This window comes from Lynx rufus, unplaced genomic scaffold (genome assembly GCF_022079265.1).
Source record: "Lynx rufus isolate CCGP_SWC_20201006 ecotype Redwood Valley unplaced genomic scaffold, mLynRuf1.p SCAF_33, whole genome shotgun sequence".
Classification (NCBI taxonomy): domain Eukaryota; kingdom Metazoa; phylum Chordata; class Mammalia; order Carnivora; family Felidae; genus Lynx; species Lynx rufus.
The window spans coordinates 151,756-175,453 of NW_025814849.1; the positions used below are offsets into that span (position 1 = coordinate 151,756).

Here is a 23,698-nt window from a genome sequence, read left to right on the forward strand (position 1 = left end):
AGGGGAGGTCGTACTGATTGGGGGCGGGCCCTAGATCCGACGACTGGTGTCCGTATGAGAAGAGAAGCCACAGAGGCCGAGAGGGCCAGCCACGTGAAAACAGAGGCAGACACGGGGGCGATGTGGTCACAGGCCAAGGGACGCCTGGACGCACCAGGAGCTGGAAGAGACAGGAAGGACCCCACCAGAGCCTTCAAAGGGAGCACAGCCCTGAGGACGCCTTGACTTCCAACCTCTGGCCTCCACGGCCACGAGAAACACATTTCCGTCGTTTTAAGCCTCTCGGTTGGTGGGCGGTGATCTGTCCCGGCTGTCCCAGGGTGCCAGTCCCGCTCCCCTTGCCACCCGACGCTCCCGGGCAAGCCCGTACCTGGCCCACGTCTTTAGCATCGTGCCAGGACTGGACAGCAAACAGCCCCGGTGTGAGGCCAGCTGAGGGAAGACCTGAGGAGACAGCACAGGACAGGGTGAGGGGTCCGGCTCCCCTTCTGCCCACGACACCAGGGGCCGGGGGAGCCGCCGGGCCGCCTACCTGCCCTTCCAGCAGAAACCGGGCGAAGTGCTTGTAGCAGTCAATGCCCTCTGGAAAATCCACCTGGACCGCGGGGAGCGGCCAGCCGACACGGTCTGGAGGGCAGGGGCCCGTGAGCGAGAGATTGGGATGGGTTCCCACGGGCCCCTTGTCCTGGCCCCGAGCCCTTGGGCCCACCCACCAAAGAGGAAGAAGGCTGAGGCCACACTGCCCGCGCCACACGCTTCCAGGGCACGTGGTGTGTGGCCACGTGTCCACCAGGACCGGTGGCAGGTCGCCCCAACTCACAGAACACGCTGGCCCGGTGGCACTGGACCCGCCCCTTCTCGGGGCAGTAGGCAGGGGGCGGCGTCTCCAGGGGCTTGTCGAACTGGCAGTAGGAAGGCAGCAGGGCTGGGATCCACTGGACCTCCACGGCCGAGACGCCTGCGGGCCAGGAAGAGAAGGGCCGGGGGTCGCAGCGGGCACCTCCGCACGGGAGGGCCTCCCGGGTTCTCCCCCGACAGGGTCCCGGTGACACAGCTCAGCAGAGCCGCGGTGGGCCAGGCGAGGGGCCGGCCACCGGCCTGGCTACCTTTCATGTACATCTTGGTCGTCTCCACGATTTCCTGGTAGACCACAAATTCAGGGAGTTCTCTGAAAAGGACGGAACTGGGGTGGATGAAGACGGGGTCATCGAGGAGAGGCGTCTGCGGAGACACGGCGAGCGGGCGTGAGACCAGGAGACGCACGCACAGCAGCTGAGACTGACCCGTGTGAACCGGATCCCACGCTCAGCCCAGAGAACAGGAGAGCGTTCCGCCAGCCGCCGGCGTGGCTCTCCGTGCGTGTGTCCACGGAGACGTGCGCGTGGCGGATCCGCCCCGCGGATGCTGCACCGACCCGTGCTAGCACCCGGATGAACCTCAACGATGAGATGCCAAGCGAGAGAAGGCACAAAGCGCCTCGTACCGGTCACCTCCGCCAGCACCAAGAGTCCGGCACAGACACAGAGCGGGTTAGGGGTGGGGAGATCAGGAGAAAACGAGGGGCCACTGCTAGCGGGCACGTGCGTCGTTTGGGGACGCCGAATGTGTCCCGGAATCAGCTGTGGGGACGGCTGCATCGCTGGGCGACCAGACTAAACACCTCCAGACTGCACACCTCGAGACGGTGAATTGTACGGTGTGTGATTTCTCTCTCAATTCAGCTGCTACAAAAATGCAGCTGGGGCAACGCCAAAGCCCAAAGGAAGATGGGAGCCCGCCGTGACCCCACCCCGATCCTTGGCGGGGGCTTTCCCAGAGGGGGACGGATGGGGGTGGGGAGGGCAGGGCGGAGGGCAGCCTGGCGCAGCGACCGACCCGCCCGCACGCTTCCCGAGGCTGACCTTGTAGGCGTTCTTCCACTTGTCGTCCAGCAGGTCCTCGCTCTGGACCCTGCGGGCCAGGTGGTCGCCCAGGCCGGCCACCACGATCTGCCGCAGGTAGGTCACCTGGCTCTCGGAAGGTGGCTGCATCTTGGGGTCCACGAAGAGCCCGGCCTCGGGGCACACGGTATTGACTGCGGGGAGAGCCGGGTGTGAGGACGGCAGTGGTGGGGACGGCGAGGCCCGGGGCTGCCTTCGCCCTGACCTTCTGGAAGGCCTCAGGCCCCTCGGTGTGAAGCTCCCGACTCAGTCACCTGCTCGCCGGGGCTCTTCTCCACCGAGGTTGCCGGGATGTCCTCAGCAGGACACAACCAGCTGCCTGCCCCAAACCCACGGCCTCTTCCCCTTAAGACAAGACCCCAGTGCCTTAGTGGGCAGCAGAGTGAGGCACCAAGGGAGACCCTGCTCGGCCTGCACGCGACTTCCCCGATGGGCTCTGTGTCGGAGCACACGTGCCCGGAAGGGACCCGTGAACGGGTCACCCCCCCAAGCGTGCACGGTAGGGCGAGATCATCTCCTCTCGAGCTCCTGCGGGGGCAGGCCTGACACGAGGCGAGGCCTCACGCTTCCGCACCAGAGGAGGGGGGTCTGAAGCTGTGGGGGTACCTGGCAGGGGGAGACAGGGGATGGGGGCTTCGGGCCCTGCACCTCGGAGGGGGACGCGGCAGGGTGGAGAACCAGGGGATGAGGACCAGGAAGGAAGGTGGGCGAGGACTGGACTGTTTCTGCTCTGAGATTTGCCCCGTAAACCTGCTTCTCTACAAAGCCTTCGGCAAAACGGATGTCGTTGGAGGTGAAGAAAGAGAAAAAAGGGGAAAAATAGGAAACAAACAGGCCCCAAGGACAGAACACAGAAGCCCGGCAGCCTCTGTGCCTGGAGCCCCCGCCTCCCGACGCGGCCTCACACAGGTCTGGTCTCTGCCGGCTCAGCCCAGGGGCAGAAAGTGGGGGGCTGCTCCCCGACTCGCAAAAAGGGGCTCTCCACTTGGCCATGGAGCAAGGAGTGGGGAGCCCCAGAGTGAGACTGTGGGGGGGCACGGGGGCCGCTGAGAAGGGGGTATGGTGAGCAGTGGGGGGCAGAGGGTGACAAGAGGAATGTCACTAAGGAAAAGAGGAGACCGAGGGACAGACAGCCTGATGGGAACCAGTGTGCACGTTACCCCCCCCCCCCGCTGGCGCGCACGCCCGGGAAGCACCCAGTACTGGTTTGGGTTAAAGTCTCGGGAAGCAGGTGGGTTTGCAAACGTGGAATCCGTGGGTAACGGGGATTGACTGTACGTGGCTGGTGTCGCCCACAACAACCTGAAACCTCAAAACAGTCAAGTTCTCTGCCGTGTGCTGCCTGAGAACGGGAGGCTGGCGTGGGGGGGGGGGGGGTGGTACCTGCGGTGGTCAGCTGGCCCCGCAGGCGCCGGATCTCCATCATGGCCTTGTAACGAAGCCCGTTGGCCTCGCAGAACTGGGGCGAGCAGCCGGAGTACTCACAGGCTCCCACAGCACCTGCGGAGGAGGCGGGTGCTCGCTTGAGCCCCGCCCAGGCCCGCCTGTCCCCTCCCCCCCCCCCCGGAACCCCGCCCAGGCCCGCCTGCCCCCACCCCAGGCCCGCCTGTCCCCTCCCCCCGGAACCCCGCCCAGGGCCAGCCTAACCACCCCCCCCCCCCCCCGCCCGCCTGTCCCCTCCCCCCCCCCCTCGGAACCCCGCCCAGGCCCGCCTGCCCCCACCCCAGGCCCGCCTGTCCCCTCCCCCCGGAACCCCGCCCAGGCCAGCCTAACCAACAACCCCCCCCCCCCGCCCGCCTGTCCCCTCCCCCCCCCCCGGAACCCCGCCCAGGCCCGCCTGCCCCCACCCCAGGCCCGCCTGTCCCCTCCCCCTGGAACCCCGCCCAGGCCAGCCTAACCCCCCCCCCCCCCCCGCCCGCCTGTCCCCTCCCCCCACCCCGGAACCCCGCCCAGGCCCGCCTGCCCCCGACCCCTCCACGCCGCACCCGGCACGCACCCAGCAGCACCATGACGTCCCCGAGCTGGAGAGAGGCGCCTTGCCCGGCCCAGATCCTTTTCATCTGGGCCACCCGGGCCCGCTTGCCCTTCAGCCTGGCGAGCTCCTCGTCACTGGTGGCCGGTCTGCCAACATAAGTACCACCTGGGTTACTGGCCGGGCCGCCCTCCGGGCCGCAGGGGCAGGGAACGCATTAGTTAACCAGGGCAGGCTGGGAGGCGCAGGGGCAGAGGAAATGCCTGGTGGGGCCGCTGCCGAACACAACTGAGGTCCCAGAATCAAAATTCACTGCCAGCAGCCCACGAGATGATACACACGCCTGCTTCCTAACCCGACCAGTCCGCGTCTAGGGACTGATACAAAGAAAGGATCCAGCAAACGAGTGACGTCGCATGTTGCCGTGCTGCTCACAAGCGACAAGAGCCTGAACCCTGCTGTGACCACCATCGAGCGTGGCCTGGATGAATTACCCTCCTGGCTCCCCGGCCTGAAGAGCGGACACGCAGGTTAAGGCACCCATCAGGCCCGGTTTGGAGCGCTTTGCTCGCATCTGCTACTTTATTTTTATTTTTTTAAATGTTTTTATTTATTTTGAGACAGAGAGAGACAGAGCATGAGCAGGGGAGGGGCAGAGAGAGAGGGAGACACAGAATCTGAAGCAGGCTCCAGGCTCCGAGCCGTCAGCCCAGAGCCCGACGCGGGGCTCGAACTCACAAACCACAACATCATGACCTGAGCCGGAGTCGACGCTTAACCGACTGAGCCACCCAGGCGCCCCTCGCATCCGCTACTTTAACCCTGACGACAGCTCAACTGTTATTAAGGCCTCATCCCCACTTCCCCCTCTCTTCACAGAGAGGTGAAGTCGTCTCCCCAAGGCCACACAGCCTGGAAGTGGCACAGGGAGAGTTGAACCCCAGGGGGCTGGCCGTCACACAACCGACCTTTGACGTCTGTGCTGCCCCGGACAGACAGCTGCGAAGGCAGAGCTCTGCCGGGATGGAACTGGGATGGAGTGCTGCCGGCTCAGGGAGGCCCCGAGTTAGCACGAGGCCACCCCACACGCCAGTCACCCCCCCCCCCCCCGGAGGGCAGCCCCCGCAGGCCCACCTGTCCAGCTCCTCGAACAGCTCCCGGACCGTCATGGCAGCCACGAGGGTGATGGTGTAGGGCAGGCAGCCGTGTTGTCTGCTCAGCGCCAGCATCTTGGCGTAGCGGGGTGCCACGGGGAATGTGGCCATGGTCCTGCCCAGCGCAGTGATGGGGCAGCTCAGCCGGGACCTCTGCAGCTGCTTCACCCTGGAGGACGGAGGCGTGCGGTGGGCGGGGGGCGGGGGGGGGGGCACGGCTCAGCGGCCCCGGGGCTCGCTGCTCCCCCCACCCCCAGCCCCGCCTACCTTTCTGTCTTCTGGGGCGCCTGCAGGGCACCCAGCGCCACCAGCAGCTCCTCGGCGGCGACGAGGGCCTCCGCGGAGGGAGGGGTTGGAAAGGGGAAGTTGATGACCTGGGCACGGGAGACACGGCAGGGGCAGCAGTGAAACGTGGAGAAGCAGGCATGGTGGCCACAAGGGGCAGCAGGGCCTGGCCTGGCAGGGGACGGCGCCTCCCGCACCAGTCCGGACACCGCGCACAGCCCCGGGCGCTCAGGAAGTAGCCCCAGGCACACTCCAGCGCGGTGTGCCGGGGGACCCCTTTGTTAACACAACCCACGGACTCAAAAGCACAGACTGAGCACCTCACGGGTGCATCCGCTGAGCACCCTGTGCGTTCTAGGGGCTGTTCTTGGCAACAGAGATGGAGAAAGCACCAGATAAGGGCTCCGCCTCCACGGGGCCCCTTCAACCAGAGCAAACGCATTAAGTGAACGGGAGCAGATGTCCTCACGCAATAAAAGGGTGAGGGAGGGGACAGACAGACCGGGATCGGGGATGGGGGCACCTGAGAAAGCGTGACCAACTCAAAACAAGTGTTCTAACAAATCCGTACACGGCGGCGTTCACAGCGGCTCTGTGCGTAGCAGCCAGAGGTGGAGACGCCCCAGGTGCCCGACAACAGCGGGACAGACAGGACGCGGCCTGGCCCTACGACGGAGCGATACTCAGCCGTACAGAGGAACGAAGTACTGACACGTGCCACCGCGTGGGTGACCCCCGAGGACGTTTATGCGAATGATCCCTTTTATACGAAACGTCCAAAACGGACAAAGCCACGGGGACAGAAAGCTGGTACACGGTTGCCCTGGGGGTCAGGGTGGAAGGAACGGGAAAGGACTAATGGGTCCAGGCTCTCCCTCTCTTTCTCTCTCTCTCTGCACAACCCCTTGTGGAGCAGCAGAAAGGCAGGTGACCCCCGGACAGGTGCCATGTGAGGACCGTGTCAACAGAACGTTCTGTGAGCCCCAAGGACAGCGACAGGTCTCTGTGCAGTGGGCAGGCCTTCCCTGTGTGGCTTCCGTCCCAGGCACTGGTCCCCCAGGTGCTCCAGGGGTGCAGCCCCGGGGGAAGCGGTGCCTCAAGAGGTGGGAGGGCCCAGCGTGGGCACGTGTGGACACAGCGTCCCACGAGAGCGCTCCGGGTGGCTAGGCCGGCACCACGGGACTCCGCTCCTGGGTCCCCTGCATCTCAGGAGCTGGCCCGTGCGGGGGCTGGGGGCTCAGCGGGGGCTGGGGGCTCGGCGGGGTGCTGGCAGGGCCGGGGGCCGCCACTGACCTTTTCAATGTTGAGTGCTTTCATCTGAAGGATCAAGTCTTCAACCGGCCTCCGGGTGATTTCAGGAGGAGGAAACGGCTCAAAGTCACCGAAAACCGCAGATGAATAGAGCCTGGGGGGGGAGGAAGCACCAGAGAGAACACCATCATTTTATAAATGAATAAAAGAGCAGCTCCACCAAACTACCGGGCACTGGATTTCAACCAGGACGCTTACGAGGGCCGGCACTGACCCTCCTCGTGCCTCTTTCCCTCTCCCGCGGGACAGGCCAAGCCAGCAAGGGACTCACCGGGGCTGGGGCAGAGATGTCCGAAGCCACACATGCAGGGAGACCGGTGCCTGGCACACAGTCCCCGAGACTACTGTCGCTCCCTACTAGCTTTCTCTGCGCAGGTTCCCAATTTCCTTTTCTCGTGATTTAAAACAATGTCAAACACACCCCAAAAAACCCAGCTATAAAGTGATTGAATAACCATAACAAAACACAGACGGGAAAGATATTCGCCAATGACGCCTCTGACGCAGAGCTAATATGCAGATTAGGTAAAGAACTTTTACGACTCAACGATAAAGGAAAAAGAACCCCGTTAAAGAAATAAGCAAAAGAAACGAACAAACGCTCCTCCCAAGAACACAGACAAGTAGCCAACAGCACACGAAAAGACGCTCAAGGCCGTCGGGGAAACGCAAAGCAAGTGCACAGCGAGCGACCACGCACATTTGCAGGTCTAAAAAAACGGAAAGGAACAAACGTTGGCGAGAATGTGGGGAGATGGGAACCTGCGAGCACGGCTGCTGGGAACGTCAGAGTGGGGCAGCCGCTACGGAAGACGCTTGACGGGCCCCAGAAGGCGCAAGAGTGACTATGTGACCCAGCAACCCTCCCAACCCCCCCACCCCAGGGAGAGACTCAGGGGAAGCAGAAACACCAGTCCGAGCAAGGGGACGGGAAGGGGAGGAAAGTGCCTAACGGATGGGGGCTTCTTTTGGGGTGACGACGTCTGGGACGGACTGGGGGACCGCTGCACGGTTCTGAGAACACCCAATACCAGAGAAGCGCACGCTTCAAAACTGTCAAAGTTGGGGCGCCTGGGTGGCTCAGTTGGTTAAGTGTCCGACTTCAGCTCAGGTCACGATCTCGTGGTCCTTGAGTTCGAGCCCCGCGTCGGGCTCTGGGCTGATGGCTCAGAGCCTGGAGCCTGTTTCCGATTCTGTGTCTCCCTCTCTCTCTGCCCCTCCCCCGTTCATGCTCTGTCTCTCTCTAGCTCAAAAATAAATAAACGTTAAGAAAAAAAAAAAAAATTAAAAAAAAAAAATTAAAAAACTGTCAAAGTTCCGGTACGTTAACGGTACCTCCGCAAAGCCGTAACAAGATAAAACGAAAACAAAACAGCTAAAAATAAGTATCGCTCAAGGGTCAGAATAAAGAAAGCACGTTGAGTGCTTGAGAGCCAACAAGGGCTTGCACGGCACCCCAAGGACCGTCCCCAGGGGGACACGGCACTCGTTGCAGACTGGGGCGGGGGCCCCCTTCCTTGCTCCTCACTGGTGGCTGCCGTAGAGGGACCCCCAACGTCACTGGAGAGGCCAGGGGAGTCCCACCTGTAGCAGTGGCCTGGCTCCGTCCGGCCCGCTCGGCCCGCCCGCTGATCGGCTGAGGCCTGTGACACCCAGGTGACTCGGAAGGAGGACACGCCAGTGACGCGGTCATAGTGACGCCTCTTCACTTTCCCACAGTCCACCACGTACTTGATGCCCGGGATGGTGAGGGACGTCTCGGCCACGTTGGTGGCCACGACGCACAGCCGTGTCCCTTCCGGGGGAGGCTGGAAGACCTGGGGTTGTCAGGGAGCAGAGGCCGCAAAACACCGGAATCAGGAGAGAGCTGGTGGCACTGACACGTGGGGCTCTTGACCCCAGAGAAATCGGCCAGGCTGGGGGGGGCCCACGGGTGGCGAGGTGGACAAGCCCTCCCCTTGCCTCCGGCCGCGACATTGCTCAGCGCAAACGCAGGGACGCGTTCCTGTTCTCCAAGGAGATCCCAACACCCTCTCCCATCTGGGGGCGCTGACCTAACTGCTGAGGAGGAGGACAGCCCCGGGCCTGACCTGCCCCTATCTCAGTGCCCCTAGGAGGCGTCCCCAAGAGGCCAGAAGGAGCCCACACAGTTACCTGCGCCTGCTTCTCTGGGGCCAGCAGGGAGTACAGCGGGAGCACGTGGAGGGGCAGCGATGCATCCGGCTGTGCACCTGCAGGGAAAGCAGGGCCGGCTGGTACTCCCCACCACCCGCAGAAGCCCACCTCAGGCTGCCCCGCATCCCCCTACCTGTTGCACCCGCTACCAGGCGCCGCCCCCCCCACCCCCCCCCAGACCAGCACAGTGTGGGCTGAGTCTGAGAGGCTCCTGGAGGCTCTTCAGGCCCCATGACCCTCCTCCAAGGGGGGGAACGCCCACCCCGCTGGAGAGTCTGCTGGGAAGAATCTGGCCACGAGCCCTACCGCCGGCTGGGTGCCACCGGGGCTCCCACAAGGCCGTGGGCCCATCTCCGTACAGGGGGCCCTGGGACCGGGCAGCCCCCCCCAGCCAGCCCTGAGGCCCGCCTTTACCCAGCAAAGCTGAGCCCGGGGGTGGCATGCCCATCACAGTCGACACTATGGACATCGGAGGGTCTGTCTGCAGGCAGCTATAGGAAGTCAGCAAACAGCAGGCGCAAGGCGGCCACAAAGCCCGGCCCTCTTGAGCTCCAGACCAACAAGTCTGGGCCTAACCACGGGGCCTGGCACGCCGCGGGCGCCCTGCAGACCCCTGCCGAGTGAATGACCCAGGGAGCGCAAGCAGGGGCCCTGCCCAGGGCACACCTCCGTCTGCCCCGTCGTCCCCCAGGTCCAGGTCAAGGTCGGAGCCCAGGGCCGCCTCCTCCTCCTCGTCGTCCATTTCCGCCTCCCTGTCCTCGTCGCCTTCGCCTGCAGGCAACACCGAGTAGCTGTCCAGACTGATCTGCGGCAACGTCTAGACAAAGAAGACAGCAGAACCCCAGCTGCAGGAGACAGGGTCACAGGCAGGAAAGACGAGCCTGTCCAAGAACGAGGCCCAGCACTGCCCGTGAGCCCTCACAACCATTCTGCCCGCTTCCTCGCCTCAACGCCGGCACGACCACAGAGCTTGTCTCAACGGGCTGCCGTGAGGACCAGTCGACACTTGGACTTACGACGCCGCCAGGCAGGTCCAAAACGCAGCGGGCGGGGGCAAGTGACCCCCCAGTAAGGACGCCGTCACCCCCGGACCCACAACGACATTGTGTGGGACTCCGCACCCTTGCTCTGCCTGCCCTCCCAGACATCCTCACAGGCCCTGCTCAGGACCTCACGGCCAGCCTTCCAGAAGCTTCTTCCTGGCCCACAGCACAGGGAACCTTCAAATCACAGCCCACCCTGAGGCCTCTAGGGCAGCACCACCCAACAGAACTCTCTTCCACGGTAGGAATGTTCTGGACCCAGCACGGTCGCCAGCAGCCCCAGGTGGCTATTGAGCACCTGAAATGCGTCTGATAGAATTCGATTAAAACAACCTTATTTTTATTTCGTTTTAGTTACATTGGCATCTACATGCCATGGGGCCACTGGCCACCAGAGAAGGTAGCTTCAGAGTCCCCAGGCGCCCACGAGCCTCTACATACCGCTGCCCGGGCCTTCCTCGCTCTCGTCCTTGACTTCTTAAACTTCCGCACTTCCTCTACCGAATCTTCCTGATCTTCCTTTTCTGTAAGAAGGAGCAGATTCAGCAGGGAGATGTCTCGAGGCCACACGCGGGTTACCGGGGCTCTGTTCTTCACCGTCCAGAGTAAGGCCACCGCACTGCTGGCCATTTATTGGGGAACGGCAGGGCGGGCGAGGCGCCGGCTCTCATACAGGGAGGCTCTCGGGGCCCAGTGCCGCCGGGGTACCTGGAGGCCTGCGTCTGGCGTGTGGGAAGGCTCTCCTCAGCCTGCGGCACAGCGCGTGCACCTCTGCCTGCCCCGTCAGGAACACCAGGATGCCCCCTGCGAAAAGAACCAGATCCCTCGGCTACCCTGTCATTCGTGGAGCAAACATCTACTTAGCAACTACCACCTGTCAGGAGCTGGGCGTAAGGAAAAGCCAGTCACGGCAGGACTCAGCCACAGAGACGTGCAGCGGCAGCTGCCTCCCACACAGAGGACGTGTGACAGGGAGGTGGACAGAGCCCCTGCACGAGCTGACTGTTCCACTCGTGGGCATTAGCCCAGGAGACCGGGAAAGAGGGACGCAACCCAAGACCTGTGCCCAGATACCCACGGCAGCTCCATTGACAACAGCTGAGAAATGGAACAATCCAAGTGTCCGTCGGCTGGTGGATGGACAACCAGAGTGTGGTCCGTCCACACGGCAGAAAACACACAGACGAACCCCCAAAAAGCAAGAAAGAAGCCAGGCACAAAACCCACACATCAAACGAGTCCGTCTGCACGGAATGTCCGGAATAGACAAATGCGTCGGGACAGAAAGCAGAACGGGGGGAGGGGCCAGGACAGGGGGATGGAGAGTTAGTGTTTAATGGGGACAGAGTTTCCCTTGTGGATGGTGGGGACGGCCGCACAGCACGGGCACACCTCAGAGATGCCGCGGGTCTGGTCCTGGACCACGGAGAAGCGAGTGTCACAATGAGTGACACAAGCGAGCGTCACAGCTGTTGCTGGGTTGCCCTGTGCACACGGAAGTTACGCTTACGCTGTGCTGTAACCTACTAAGCGCACGATGGCGTCACTGTCTAAAAAGACACCGCGGATGCCTCGATTTAAAATATCGCTAAAAACTGCTAACCGTCACCGGAGCTCTCAGGAGTGGTGACCGCTGCTCACAGATCACTGGAAACGTACAGGGGGAGAGTCTGAAATACGGTGGAAATCGCCAGCGCGTGACACGGACGCTGAAGGGAGCAAGTGCTGTCGGAAAAGCGGCCCGATCGGCTGGCTTGAGGCAGGATCGCCACAAACCCAAACTCGTCAACGTGCAGAAGCCGCGATGTACGAGCAAGCAAAGCGAGCCAGCGAGGGGAGCCTGCACTTGGGAAGGCGCTAAACGCCTCCGGATTATACACTTAAAAACGGTTCAAATGGTCCTAACTCGTGTACGTTCCACCAGCAGGAAAGAGCCAGCGCGGGGAGGTGGGGCCTGGGGTCCGGAGGGGAGACCCGGCCTCGCCCACCGCCGGGGCCTCACCTGGCGGCAGCATGCGGTGGATTTTGCAGACCTTCCGGAAGCACTCGCCACTGTAGTCTTCCAGCGGCGTCCGCTTGTTGAAATGCACCGTCACCGGGAACTGCCTGGACTCCACCTGGGACACACGCCCACAGAGGCACGGGGGGCGGTGGGCCGAGCTCGGTGCCTCCCCCGTCCCTGGCCCCTGCGACCCCGGAGCTCTCCGCTCGGCGGGAGCAGCTCCCCAAGGCCTCCCGGTCTCGGCCTCCACCAGCAGAGCGGGGCCTTGCGGGAGCGGCCTCGAGACCAGGCGTCCCGCTGCGGGAGCTGACGGGCCCCGCTCCCCCCCTCGCCGGCCCGAGACGCCGACCCAGGCGCTACCTTGATGACCGGGGGCGGCCGGGCGAAGAGCCGCTGGTTCTGCGTGAAGTCCTCCACCCGCAGCGTGGCCGACATGATGACCAGCTTCAGCGGCAGGTGCCTCTGCGGGAGGGCAGACGGGGTGACGGACGGAAGGGTAACACGGCCAGACCCAGGATTCCAAGGGGGAGGAATCACAGGGGGGCCGCTCACACCGAGAGTCACAACCCTGCCCCTGGGCCCGGGGGACCCCGTGCTCAGGAGACCCTGTCTCACCTGACCCCCGGCACCCCGCCGGCCTACCTTCGCCCGGAGAGACACGATGCGGGACAGGAGGCCGATGAGGATGTCCGTGTACACGCTCCTCTCGTGGGCTTCGTCAATGAGCACCACCTTGTACCTCCGCAGCAGGAAGTCCTGGGGAGGGGGGCGTGGTGAGGCCCGCCAGCCTGGGCCCGAGCCACTCCGGCATCACTCACACCCCAGAATTCCTGCTCCAGGAGCCCCCTTCACAGCTGGCACGGATCCGGGAGCACTGGCCCGGGGGGTCCTGGTTTGTGACCTCAGGTAAGTTATTTCACCTCCCTGTGTGTTTTCCATCTGCAAAATGGGGCGACAGGACCCACTTCACGGGGTCACAGGGAGGTTTCCGTGACAAACACCATCCGTAAAGTACGCAGCCTGGGGGCAGGTGCCTGGCAGAGAAATTGCTGGAGAACGGGCAGCCACCATTTATTAGAGGCGAGCTACCAAATCCAGACGCCTGTAGAGCAGAGAGGACAGGCAGGACAAGGGAACGAGGGGGTGGCGGGTAGGACTGAGGACACTGGGACAGCGTCTCCCACACAGAGAGGAGCCACATTCACAGCCACCTCCCTGGGTGACCCTGGCCGGCCTCATGGCAGAGGGGGCAGGCGTCACCTCTGCCCAGGTGGACGCCACACAGCCCGCAAGGAGCAACACGCGTGTGGCCGAAGCACAAAGTCTGTGAACCAAATCCTAACGACACGAGCTCCCGCGTAACGAGCACCTACAAGGCGCTACGCTGAGGCGCGTTCACGCGTCATACAACTTCTGCTTCAAAACAACTGCGTGAGGAAGGTACCGGTTTGCAGATCAAGAAGACGAGGCTCAGAGAGGGGAAGGAACTTGCCCAAGGTGACACAGTGCTGCTGTGCCAGCGGGTGGCGTGACAAGCGCTCGAACTGCCCGCCCCATGCTCGCTGGCCTTGCGTCCGGAGACGAGACGAGCAACCAACCTTCTGGATCTCCTTGAGCAACACGCCATCTGTCATGAACTTGATCCTGGTCTCTTCGGTCACGTTTCCCTCGTATCGGATCTGATAGGAGACGACCCTGCAGGGACAGACTCCGGCTCAGGGCAGGTAAGGTCCTGACCGGTTGCAGCCACGTGGCCACACGGAGGCGGACGGTGGAGGCCCGTCGCCAGCGTGACGCGGAGGGGCCGTCACCGCCCTCTGAAAAACGGGTCGACTGAACGCGGACCTCGGTCGGAGTGCAATTTGAACGACCAACGGTGAACAACTGTTCAGAAGAGAGACAACGGGGGCCGGAGGGCCCTCCAGCGTGTCACAGGGTTTCGGTCACGGTGAGGGCGCTGAAATTGTTCTAGCGTCTTCTCGCACAGAAATGAAATACAGCCTTGATCTTCCAGCCCAACAGAGAAACCCCGAGGAAGCAATTCTCCAAGAGCAGCTCTGCACCCCTGGGGTGCAGGGCACGGAGTCAGAAGCAAGTTGGCCACCAGCTGACCATCACCGAACTGGGTTTCGGGTCCACAGGGGCTCGTTCGCTACACTTTCTACTTTCGTGTGTGTTTAAAAGCTTCCACAAAAAGTTAAAGAGGGGGCGCCTGGGTGGCTCAGTCAGTTAAGTGTCTGACTCTTGATTTTGGCTCAGGTCACGATGTCGCGGTTTGTGTGATCGCGCCCCACGTCGGGCTCTGCGCCGACAGCGTGGGGCCTGCCTAGGATTCTCTCTCTCCCTCTCTCTGCCCCTGTCCTGCTCTCCCTCTCTCTCTCAAAATAAACATTCCCTTAAAAAAGTTAAAAATGGTGACCAAAAAGGACAGCTTTGTATGTATTATTTTCAACACATGCCATCAAATACAACGGGAAAGATTCAGAAGGGGTGAACAATATGAATCGTTTACGTACAAGTCGAAGAGGAGAAATACAGAGATGCCCACGGTTGCTTGTCTGTGCCTGTGACTGGAACAATCCACAGGAAACACGCTGGGGGTACCCTGCCCCCACAACACGCGCACGCAACAAGCCTCCCCGACCCGCACGCCAGTCCCAGGAGGGCGGGCCGTTCTGTCTCACTCACCCTGTCCTGAGACCCGGGGCCGGGCCGGCCCACAGCAGGTGCCGCTCAGTAAATATTCAGAGAGAGGGCAGATGAAGGAGACTTTCTCAATTTTAGGCCCAGTAGACATGCTACCCCCTCAAACCTGGATGCCCCGGTGCGGGCCGAGGCCCAGGCATGTGCGGTATGAACGCGGCCCCAGCCACCCTCAAGCGGGCGCTCTGCCTGCTTTGTTCGGTTTTCCACATCAAGTCCTAAAGCCTCGCCGCCCGCAGGGGACCCGAACTCGGGACCCCTGCCTAGACAGAACTACTGGACCATGGCAAGCAGTAATCACTGCCTGCCTGCGTCTGGCCACCTGCCACTCTGCTCCGCCCTCGAGCCCCAGAAAGGGCCACGGTCTCCTCGGGGCACTGGGCACGGAGTGAGCCCGAGGGCCTGGCGGGCTCGTCCTTGCCCTGTGGCCCCTCCCCAGGAAGCTCCTGCCGTCCAGAGGGCGGAAAGCCCTCTTGCGGGAGGAGCCCCTCCGCTCGGACGCAGAAGCAACGCTCCCACCCAGCACCCTCGAGACGGACAGCGCCCACGAGGCTGCTCTGCTCCTCCTGGACAGCGCGCCCGGGGCCAAGCCGGGGGACCACCCCCTTCCCTCCTCCAGGACGCAGAGCCCTCACCGCTGTGACAGATTCATCTCCTTGGCCACCCGCTGGGACATGGCCACAGCAGCCACGCGGCGGGGCTCTGTGATGCCGATGATGCTGTCGTCGCTGTGGGAGGGAGAGAAGACACATCAGCAGTGCTCGGGCCCACCTGTCAGTCCCACGGTCACACACGGTTCCCCGTCAGGACTCCACGTACGGAGTGGCCCTCCCTAGAGGTGACAAGGCACCGCCTGACAGCAAAAGGGGACAGCCTGGCGGTCTGCACACAGACGCCGTGGGAGTCACAGTGGAAGGGAAAGCAACCAGCTGCGGACGGGAGGCTGGGCTGGAGCTGGCCCAGAGCAAGTGCTCTGCGAGTCACAGGACCTGCCAAGGGGACGGCGGACGACAGGCAGCACAGAAGCCCGCGCCGGTCCCCTTAGAAAGGTCTGCTTACTGGGTCGGGGGTGGCTGGTGTCTGGGATCCGAATTTCTGGAGGGTTCCCGATCCTGATAAGGGGGGGCTCTCCGTGCCTGGACTGTTTGTACCAACAACGTGGTTCATCCTGACCACCGGCTTTCCTTCTGGGCGCCTGGGACTTGGGTAGGTGCCAGGGAGAGGGGGTCCGACCCCAACAGACACCCTGGGCGCTCAGTTTCTACTCGGCTCGTCTGGTGACAGCTCTTTACATGGACTGCTTCCGTGTGACTCTCCCGGGAAGGGCTCAGAAAGCCTGTGCCCGGTTCTCCCAGACTTCACCCCGTGCACCTCTTCCCTCTGCCGATCGTGTTTCGTGTTCTTTTGCTCTAAGAAATCGCACTCACATGTACAACTACACGCTGGGTCCCGTGAGCCTTCCTCGCAAATCAATGAAACCGGGGTGGTCTTGGGGACCTGTGACACACCCGGGTCAAAAGTGCCAACAGGAGGCGACATTCATAAACGCACCGCCCCACGTGACAGGGGCTGATCTAAGCATTTCACACGAAGTCTCTCATTTCGTGCACACGACACCCGTGTGAAGTAGGTGCAACGACTGTGGGAGGACACCAAGGCCCAGAGAAGTTAAGCAGCTTGCCCAAAGCCACACAGCATACCAACGGCGGAGCGTGGATTAGGGCCCTGGGAGCTCCCACTCATAGTAACTTTCGGGGGTCGCCCGAGGGGCCAGCCCCCAGCCCCCACCTGGTGTAGCCTGCTTCGTAGAGAAACTGTGGCACCTGCGTGGTCTTCCCGCTGCCGGTCTCACCACACACGATGACGATGGGGTGCTCGGCCACCGCCTCCATGATCACTTGCTCCTCAGCAAGAATTGGGAGCTTTAGCCGTTCTTCCTGGCGAAGAGAGGAAGTCAGTGCTCGGGGAAATGGGGGGGTGGGGGGGCTGCCCCGCAGAACGGCAGAGGGGATCGGCGAGACTGCGAAGGGTGACGTGGTTTCTATAAAGGTGGCCGTGGGCATGTGGATGCCGTGAGCCCTCCTAGCAAAGCCAGTGAGGCCCAGCTACAGGGGACGGAGACGGCAGTGGGGTCCTCCCGTGCCAGAGCGGGTGTCCTCGGGGACAGCCCAGCACGCAAAGCCGGCCCCTGAACAACTGCGGGGCTCTGCTTCCTCACGCACGGACCGTTTTCGGTACAGTACGGGACTAGGGGCGCCTGGCTGGCTCAGTCAGCAGAGCGTGATCTCGCGGGCGTGAGTTCAAGACACACGGAGGCTGCAGAGATCACTTAAAAAAAAAAAGTACAAGGCTATAAATGTTTTCTCTTCCTTACGATTTCCTCAGTAACATCTTCTTTCTCTAGCTTACTTTTATTTTAAGGATACAGAAAACATATGACACACATAACATACAAACCACGTATGAACCAACTGTTTTGTGTTCTGAGCCTTCCGGTCAACAGTACGCTATTAGTCGTTAAGTTTGGGGGGAGTCAAAAGCTACACGTGGATTTCTGACCGCGAGGGGGGCGGAGCCCCTAGCCCCCGTTGTTCAAGGATCTGGTGTTATCATATACTGCAGAAGTTTTACGACCCACGGCTCACACCTTCCTTACGTGAAGCATGCTAAGTGCGGATTTAAAACATTCTGTTCCGTCTCTATTCTACTCCATTTTGTTTCAAAACCGAGAGTGCTGGTCATCTCGTGGCCCGGTCATGGCTGTGACCTACAGTTTGCCGACACTGCCCGAGAGGAAGTTGCGTGCATGTGAAGAATTCTCGCAAGAATACGTGCCCTGTGCTCTAGTCACACGCCGGAATACTCGAGAGCAGCGGGGGAAAACCACCCAGAATAGGGGGGACTTCGGTTACTGCACCGACACGGACGAATAAATCTCAGAAACGTGAAAACTGACTTGACCAAGCAATCAAAGTGCAGGGAGACGAGTGATACGATATCACTTATCAAAACAGGTGATCGACCTGTCGTAACGGCTTAGGAACACGTGTGGAGAAAAGCCACGGAGAAAGAAAGGGGCTGAAGCTGGGGCAGGGGCAGCCCGGGGCCCGCAGGGACCGAGTGAAGAGATTCTCACACCAGCAGCAGCCATGTGATGGCACCTACGAGCAAATCTTTGTAGCATGAACCCAGGGGCACACCGGGTGGTTCCTCAGAGCCGTCAGCTTGCCCCAGTTATACCCAAGCACACGAACTGAAATCCCGGTTTCAATAAACAGTACTGATGCTTACTTAGAACGCTGTGCTGATATTAGAATGATTTCCATTAGAAGAAAGGAGCTGGTCGCATCCCTCCGGTTTCCACAACACAGCGTGCGGTCTGCCACAGCCCTGCTAGGACCCAGGAGGCCTCCTGCCTCAGGGCCTTAGCTCCTGCTGTTCTCAGTGTGGGACAGCCCCCTCTCCTCCGCTCCTGCTGGTCTCCCAGCTCCTGCCCCAGATGCCTCCCAGGCCCTCCTGCTCTCTCCCTTCCTGGCACCCAGCCTCCTCCGTTCACAACAGCGGGGGCGCTGTCTGCTGCCCTCCCCCCCCACCCCGTGCACGTCCCCACACGCACCCGCCCACGTCTCCACGCCGACCCTACAGGAGGGCACAGTTGCTCCCGTTCTGGGCGAGGACACCGACGCACGGGAGGGATCCCACCCGCTCGAGGCACAGGACGCCCCCCCGCCCCCGCACCCCCAGCCCCCCACCACGCTAGCCTCAGGGCCCGTCGCAGACACGGAGCAGCAAACCTGCACTTCGGGGGAGCGGTTCACAGGGATGAAGACGGCGGGCTTCGCGGGGGGCCTGGCCACGGTGGGGGCTGCTGCGGGAGGTACCGACGACGTCGCGGCCAGAGAGGGCTGGCCGCTGGAGCCGGGGCCCCCGGCCCCCGCCCCCGGCGGAGCTGGCGGCGGCCCCGCACCAGCCTCCTCCACGGGCTCGGCGGCAGGGGCCTCATCAGGCTCAGACTCCGCCGAGGACTCGGATGACTCATCTTCTGCCTCCTCGCGGGGGCGCTTCCGATGGGCCCCGCTGAGGCTGCTGATCTTCTGCCCCTGGGCTTCGATCTCGTCAGACCTCCTGCCAGCACGGCCAGAAGTCAGGCACGAAAGCCCTAGGGTGGGCCGGTCGACCTGAGGCAGCTCTGTGTTGCGACACACCCCTCAGAAGCCGGGATTCAAAGGACACCCCCCTCTCCCACCTCAGGGCCTTTGCACATGCTGTTCCCGCTCCCTACGCAGAAGCGCTCCCTCACTTCACTCAAATGTCACCCATCAGGGAGACTCTCCCATCTCCCTCCATCCTCTTTCCCTGCGTTACTTTGTGCCTTGTGCTTCCCAGCACTAGACACGTATGTATTCGTTTGATTATTGCCCATCTCCCCAGGATGAGAACGCAGGCTTCTTAAGGGAAGCTTACTTCTTATTTTACTTGTGTGCACTCTCCACCCCCGGGGCCTAGAGGAGAGCCTGGGACAGTCTGCACTCAGAGCAGCCATAAATGCACAAGGGACCAGGCTGACAGTAAGACGGCCGTGTCCCGTGGGTCTGTGGTGGGGGTGAGGGGTGAGGGGTGGTGGGTGGGGGGGAGTGGGGAAGGCACCTGGGCTCCATCTAAGGGTCAGCTGCCCTGTGAGAGTGCCATCTGGTGTGGCACAGGACCAGGCGGGAACCTGGATTTTAATATGAGATCAACTTTTCTTTTTTAATGTTTATTTATTGAAGAGGGAGAAGGAGAGGGACAGGGAGAGAGGGAGGGAGGGGGGGGGGAGAGGGACGATCTTCAGCAGGCTTCAAGCTCAGAGCAGAGCCTGATGCAGGGCTCGATCCCAAAGCCCAAATCAAGAGTCAGATGCTCAGCGCACCCAGGTGCACCCCGACTCCCGCGGTCTCAATCTTGGAATGTGGGTGGTATTGGGCTGAACAGTGTCTCCCTAGAATTCACATCCAGAGACTCAGAATGTGACCTTCTTGGAAACAGGGTCTTTGCAAATGTAATTCAGCTGAAATGAGGGCATCCTGGATCAGGGCGGGCCCCAACTCCGATGCCTGGGTGTCCTTAAACGAGAAGACGCGGACACAGAGGAAGGCCACGGAAGACAGAGAGACACGCCGGGAGACACAGCGGAGACGGGGACCGCGGCGTCACATCTATAAGGAAGGAACCCCCAGGACGGCGGGCAGCCACCCGAAGCCGGGGGGGAGGGGAGGAACAGCTTCTCCAGCTTCCAGAAGGGACCAAGCCTGTGACACCCGGAAGGCCACACTTCCGCACTCAGAAATAAGCTGAACCGAATCCCTGATCACCTGAAAGCGACGTCTAACCTAATCGTCTGGGCCAGAGCTGGACGAACTGGTCACGCAGGACCCCGCAGCACCCAGGCCCCCATGCGGCGGAGGCGTGTTAGCACGGGGGCCACTGCAGGCGTCTTTCCTCCTAAAGCTCAACCCGGAAGGCTCGGTGACCTGTGAGGCCGCCCCCGGGGCCCTGGCAGGAGGGGCACCCGACTCACTCTTTGGCGTGGTACATGCGGTTCCCAGTGCCCAGCTTGGACGTGGTGTAAAAGAGTCTCAGCTCGGCTTCTGAGACCTGGACTTCGCTCAATTTCTGTAGCATCTCTGCTCGCTGGGGAAGGAAATGACAGTGTCAGACATGTGGCAGGGCGACCCTCTCTTCAGAAGGGAAGGGAGACCTGGGGAGTGCCCGGGGGCTTAGTTGGTGAAGCGTCTGACCGTTGATTTGGGCTCAGGTCGTGATCTTGCGGTTCGTGAGTTCGAACCCCACATCGGGCTCTGTGCTGACCGCAGGGAGCCTGCTTGGGATTCTCTCTCTGCCCCTCCCCTGCTCACACTCTCTCAAAGATAAACTTCAAAAAAAATTTAAGAATTATAAAAAGAGATCACTTAAAACATTAAATTAAAAAAAAAAAGGAAGGGAGACCGTACATCAGAGTTCGGCTGCGCTAACATCTAGGCTTTTTAAACCAAACGTCCAAATTATAAGTGCATCACAGGCCGGGGGCCTTACATTCACGTGAGCTGGGGTGGCTGTCTACCCCAAGGCTCTCTCTGCATCACTGTGTGTCATAAGCAATTCTCCACCATCCAGATGCCCATCCACGGGAGACCGTATAATAAAGGAGGGTTTATGTGTACAAAGCGGGGCTCCCCCGCTGTGTCAGAGGGGAGGCTCTTGTGTGATATGGCAAGCGGTCCCTGTGCCACCTTCTAGAAAGCAGCATGTGGAGGCGGGGACAGTTGGCCTCTTTCTGCTGTGGAACGATTCAGGAGTTTTTCTTCTTCTTGAAATTATAAACGTGCATTTTATATGTGCTCCCATCTACGTATTTTGCAATCAACGAGAGGAAAAAGCGCGTACAGAACAGTGAGAAAAAACACCGCACAGGATCTTAAAAGGACACACTCGTGGACCGTGAGCCTCCCTGCAGAAAGGGCTCCGGGGGCCGAGTGTCAGGACTGTGAGCAGGGGACCCTGTGTGGTGATCCTGGTGGAAGGTCAAATGTGAACCCCAGGAAGTCTCCAGATTGGGGTTTCTCGGTCTCTGCACTGCAGGCAATGCGGGCCAGAGAACGTTTTGTCCCAGCTGAGGATCCAAATAGCATTTCCAGGACATTCGGAGGCAGAGGGGTGTGTTTAACTGCACCACAGAGATGAAGGTTTAAAAACGCAGACTGTGGGAAACCGCAGACAAGCAACCTGATTTCCCTCAACAAATAAATGACAAGGGGCGGGGGGGGGGGGAGAGAAAGAAAAATAAATAGGTGGGCTAGGGGAGCATTTATGAAACAATTGGAAATTCGACCATTTAGGGAAAGTTGGTATTTTAAAAAAATTTAGGTGGGCTAATGGCCTTGCGGGTTATTTAAAAAAAACATTTTTTTTTTTTACATTTATTCATTTTTGAGAGACAGAGAGAGAGCACGAGCAGGGGAGGGGCAGAGAGAAAGAGGGAGACACAGAATCCGAAGCAGGCTCCAGGTTCCGAGCTATCAGCACAGAGCCCGACGCGGGGCTCGAACCCACGAACCGTGATATCGAACTCACTGGCCTGAACTCACTGGCCGTGAGATCATGACCTGAGCCGAAGTCGGATGCTCGCGCCCCTCTTGCCGTTATTCTAAATAGCCCTTATTTTAGAGATACAATTGAAACTGTTTATGTATAAACACAATGGTGTCCTGCCCTCTCAAAGGATAACTCCTGTCCCAGAATGCAACCGTATTTGGAGAAAGGGTCTCTTCAGTGTAATTAAGTTAAAGATCCCGGGATGACATCTGGATTATCCAGGTGGGTCCTAAATCCCAAGGCAAGTGTCCTTACAAGACACACACAGAGGACAGCCACGTGAAGACAGGGGCCAGGACTGGACAGATGAGGCCACAGGCCAAGAACGCTGGGGGCCACCCAAAGCTGGTGGACCCTCCCCTAGAGGCTTCACAAGCAGCAAGGCCCTGCCGACACCTTGATTTCAGACTCCGGCCTCCAGAACCGCAACAGAATACAACTCTATCCTAAGCTGCTCAGTTTGCGGTCCTGTTTCAGCAGCCCCGGACACCAATACAGACTTATGCTTCCCAGGCTTTGACCCCGGAGGTGGGAAAGTGGCCAGCAGGAGGGATGACGAGGGGACTCTGGGCTGGCAGCCGCTGGCACTGGTGACAAGGACACACGAGTCCATTACACTAGGTTCTCTGCTTCTGTAGAGGTTTGAATTTCCCAATACAAAATTTGTTCTGCAAAGAAGTACGAAGGGAGGGGCACCTGGGTGGCTCAGTTGGTTAAGGGTCCAACTCTTGATTTCGACTCAGGTCGTGATCTCAAGTTTGTGGGTTTGAGCCCCACATCCGGCTCTGCGCTGACAGCTGGCCTCAACAAACCTGGGCCCGTCAGTCTGTCCCAGACAGACTGAGCCGGCTGGAGCGCTGGAGCGGTGTCAGTCAAGGGCCAGCCACGGGGAGGCCATTCAAATTTAAATTAATTAAATCACATAAAGAATTCAATTCCTCAACCTTGCTAGCCACACAGGCCTAGTGGCTACCGTATGGGATTGCGTAGACACAAAGCACGCCCCGCATTCCGGAAAGTTCTACGGGACAGTCCCAAGGAAGAGATCAAGTTGGGGGACACAGACCCATCCCTCCGCAGTCTGGGGGGCCGTGCGCAGACCCTGCCACAACACGCGTACCTGGCTCTTTTTCTCCTTCTGATCTAAGATCTTCTGCAGCATTTTCCGCTCTTTCTTGGTCAGAGGCTTCTTCTCCTTCTTCGCCAGGGGAGGGGCCTTGGGCTTCTTTTTCTTCTTTCCCGGCAAAACCAGCGCATTGCTTGCGTCAACTCCTTTCAGCGTGCCCTGATCTGGAGAGACACACATGCCTGAACCCTGGCCCAGGGACCGGAGACTCCGGAGGCCAAGTAACGGTCAACATTAACGCCACCGGCTCGGTGCGGGGCGGCTCCATGTGGCCTCCCCACCCCTGTGTGAGCCCCGAGCGCCCCCACAGGACCGGGGGTGCGGGCCCACCACCGTTCACTCGGCTTGCCTACCCAGCACCCGCCACGCGGGTCAGGGCACCTCCACCCTAGCGGTCAAGGCAGAGGAGAGCGGGTGCCAGGAGGGAGGGTACACGGGACAGCAGTGCTCTGCTCAGAATGTGGCCTGCTTTCGGCAGACCTGTGAGGTCAAAACTATTTTCAGAGCACTGGTACAACGTCCTCCTCAGACACGCAGGGGACTAAGTACTGAGTTTGTACCATATCTATTTTCACTTTTATATTTTTTAAATTGTTTATGTTTATTTATTTGGGGGGGAGGGGGGCAGAGCACGAGCTGGGGAGGGCAGAGAAATAGAATCCGAAGCAGGCTCCAGGCTCTGAGCGGTCAGCACAGAACCCGACGTGGGGCTGGAACCCACGAACCGTGCGATCAGGACCTGAGCCGAAGTCAGACCCTTAACCAACTGAGCCCCCCAGGCGCCCCATGTACCATACCTACTTTTAAATGTCACAGTCTGGGGGCGCCTGGGGGGCTCAGTCGGTTGGGCGTCCGA

At 60.8% G+C, this 23,698-nt stretch overlaps 1 protein-coding gene across 1 annotated transcript in view; it reads right to left on the bottom strand.

Moving 5' to 3' along the window:
• The window catches only part of DHX37 (DEAH-box helicase 37), a 28,262-nt gene that overhangs the window by 1,577 nt on the left and 2,987 nt on the right, over positions 1–23,698 (bottom strand). Inside the window, exons 2-25 of the mRNA XM_047093205.1 lie at positions 22,837–23,006; positions 20,143–20,255; positions 18,380–18,710; positions 16,374–16,522; positions 15,221–15,313; positions 13,481–13,577; positions 12,525–12,638; positions 12,243–12,344; positions 11,883–11,997; positions 10,589–10,684; positions 10,322–10,404; positions 9,504–9,654; positions 8,817–8,893; positions 8,247–8,479; positions 6,645–6,756; positions 5,334–5,440; positions 5,047–5,235; positions 3,937–4,061; positions 3,324–3,440; positions 1,902–2,074; positions 1,107–1,221; positions 821–958; positions 533–627; positions 371–444 (exon numbers count right to left, since the gene is read on the bottom strand). Of these exons, the coding sequence (XP_046949161.1) occupies positions 371–444; positions 533–627; positions 821–958; positions 1,107–1,221; positions 1,902–2,074; positions 3,324–3,440; positions 3,937–4,061; positions 5,047–5,235; positions 5,334–5,440; positions 6,645–6,756; positions 8,247–8,479; positions 8,817–8,893; positions 9,504–9,654; positions 10,322–10,404; positions 10,589–10,684; positions 11,883–11,997; positions 12,243–12,344; positions 12,525–12,638; positions 13,481–13,577; positions 15,221–15,313; positions 16,374–16,522; positions 18,380–18,710; positions 20,143–20,255; positions 22,837–23,006 (3,169 nt within the window). The remainder of the gene's footprint in view (positions 1–370; positions 445–532; positions 628–820; positions 959–1,106; positions 1,222–1,901; positions 2,075–3,323; positions 3,441–3,936; positions 4,062–5,046; positions 5,236–5,333; positions 5,441–6,644; positions 6,757–8,246; positions 8,480–8,816; positions 8,894–9,503; positions 9,655–10,321; positions 10,405–10,588; positions 10,685–11,882; positions 11,998–12,242; positions 12,345–12,524; positions 12,639–13,480; positions 13,578–15,220; positions 15,314–16,373; positions 16,523–18,379; positions 18,711–20,142; positions 20,256–22,836; positions 23,007–23,698) is intronic.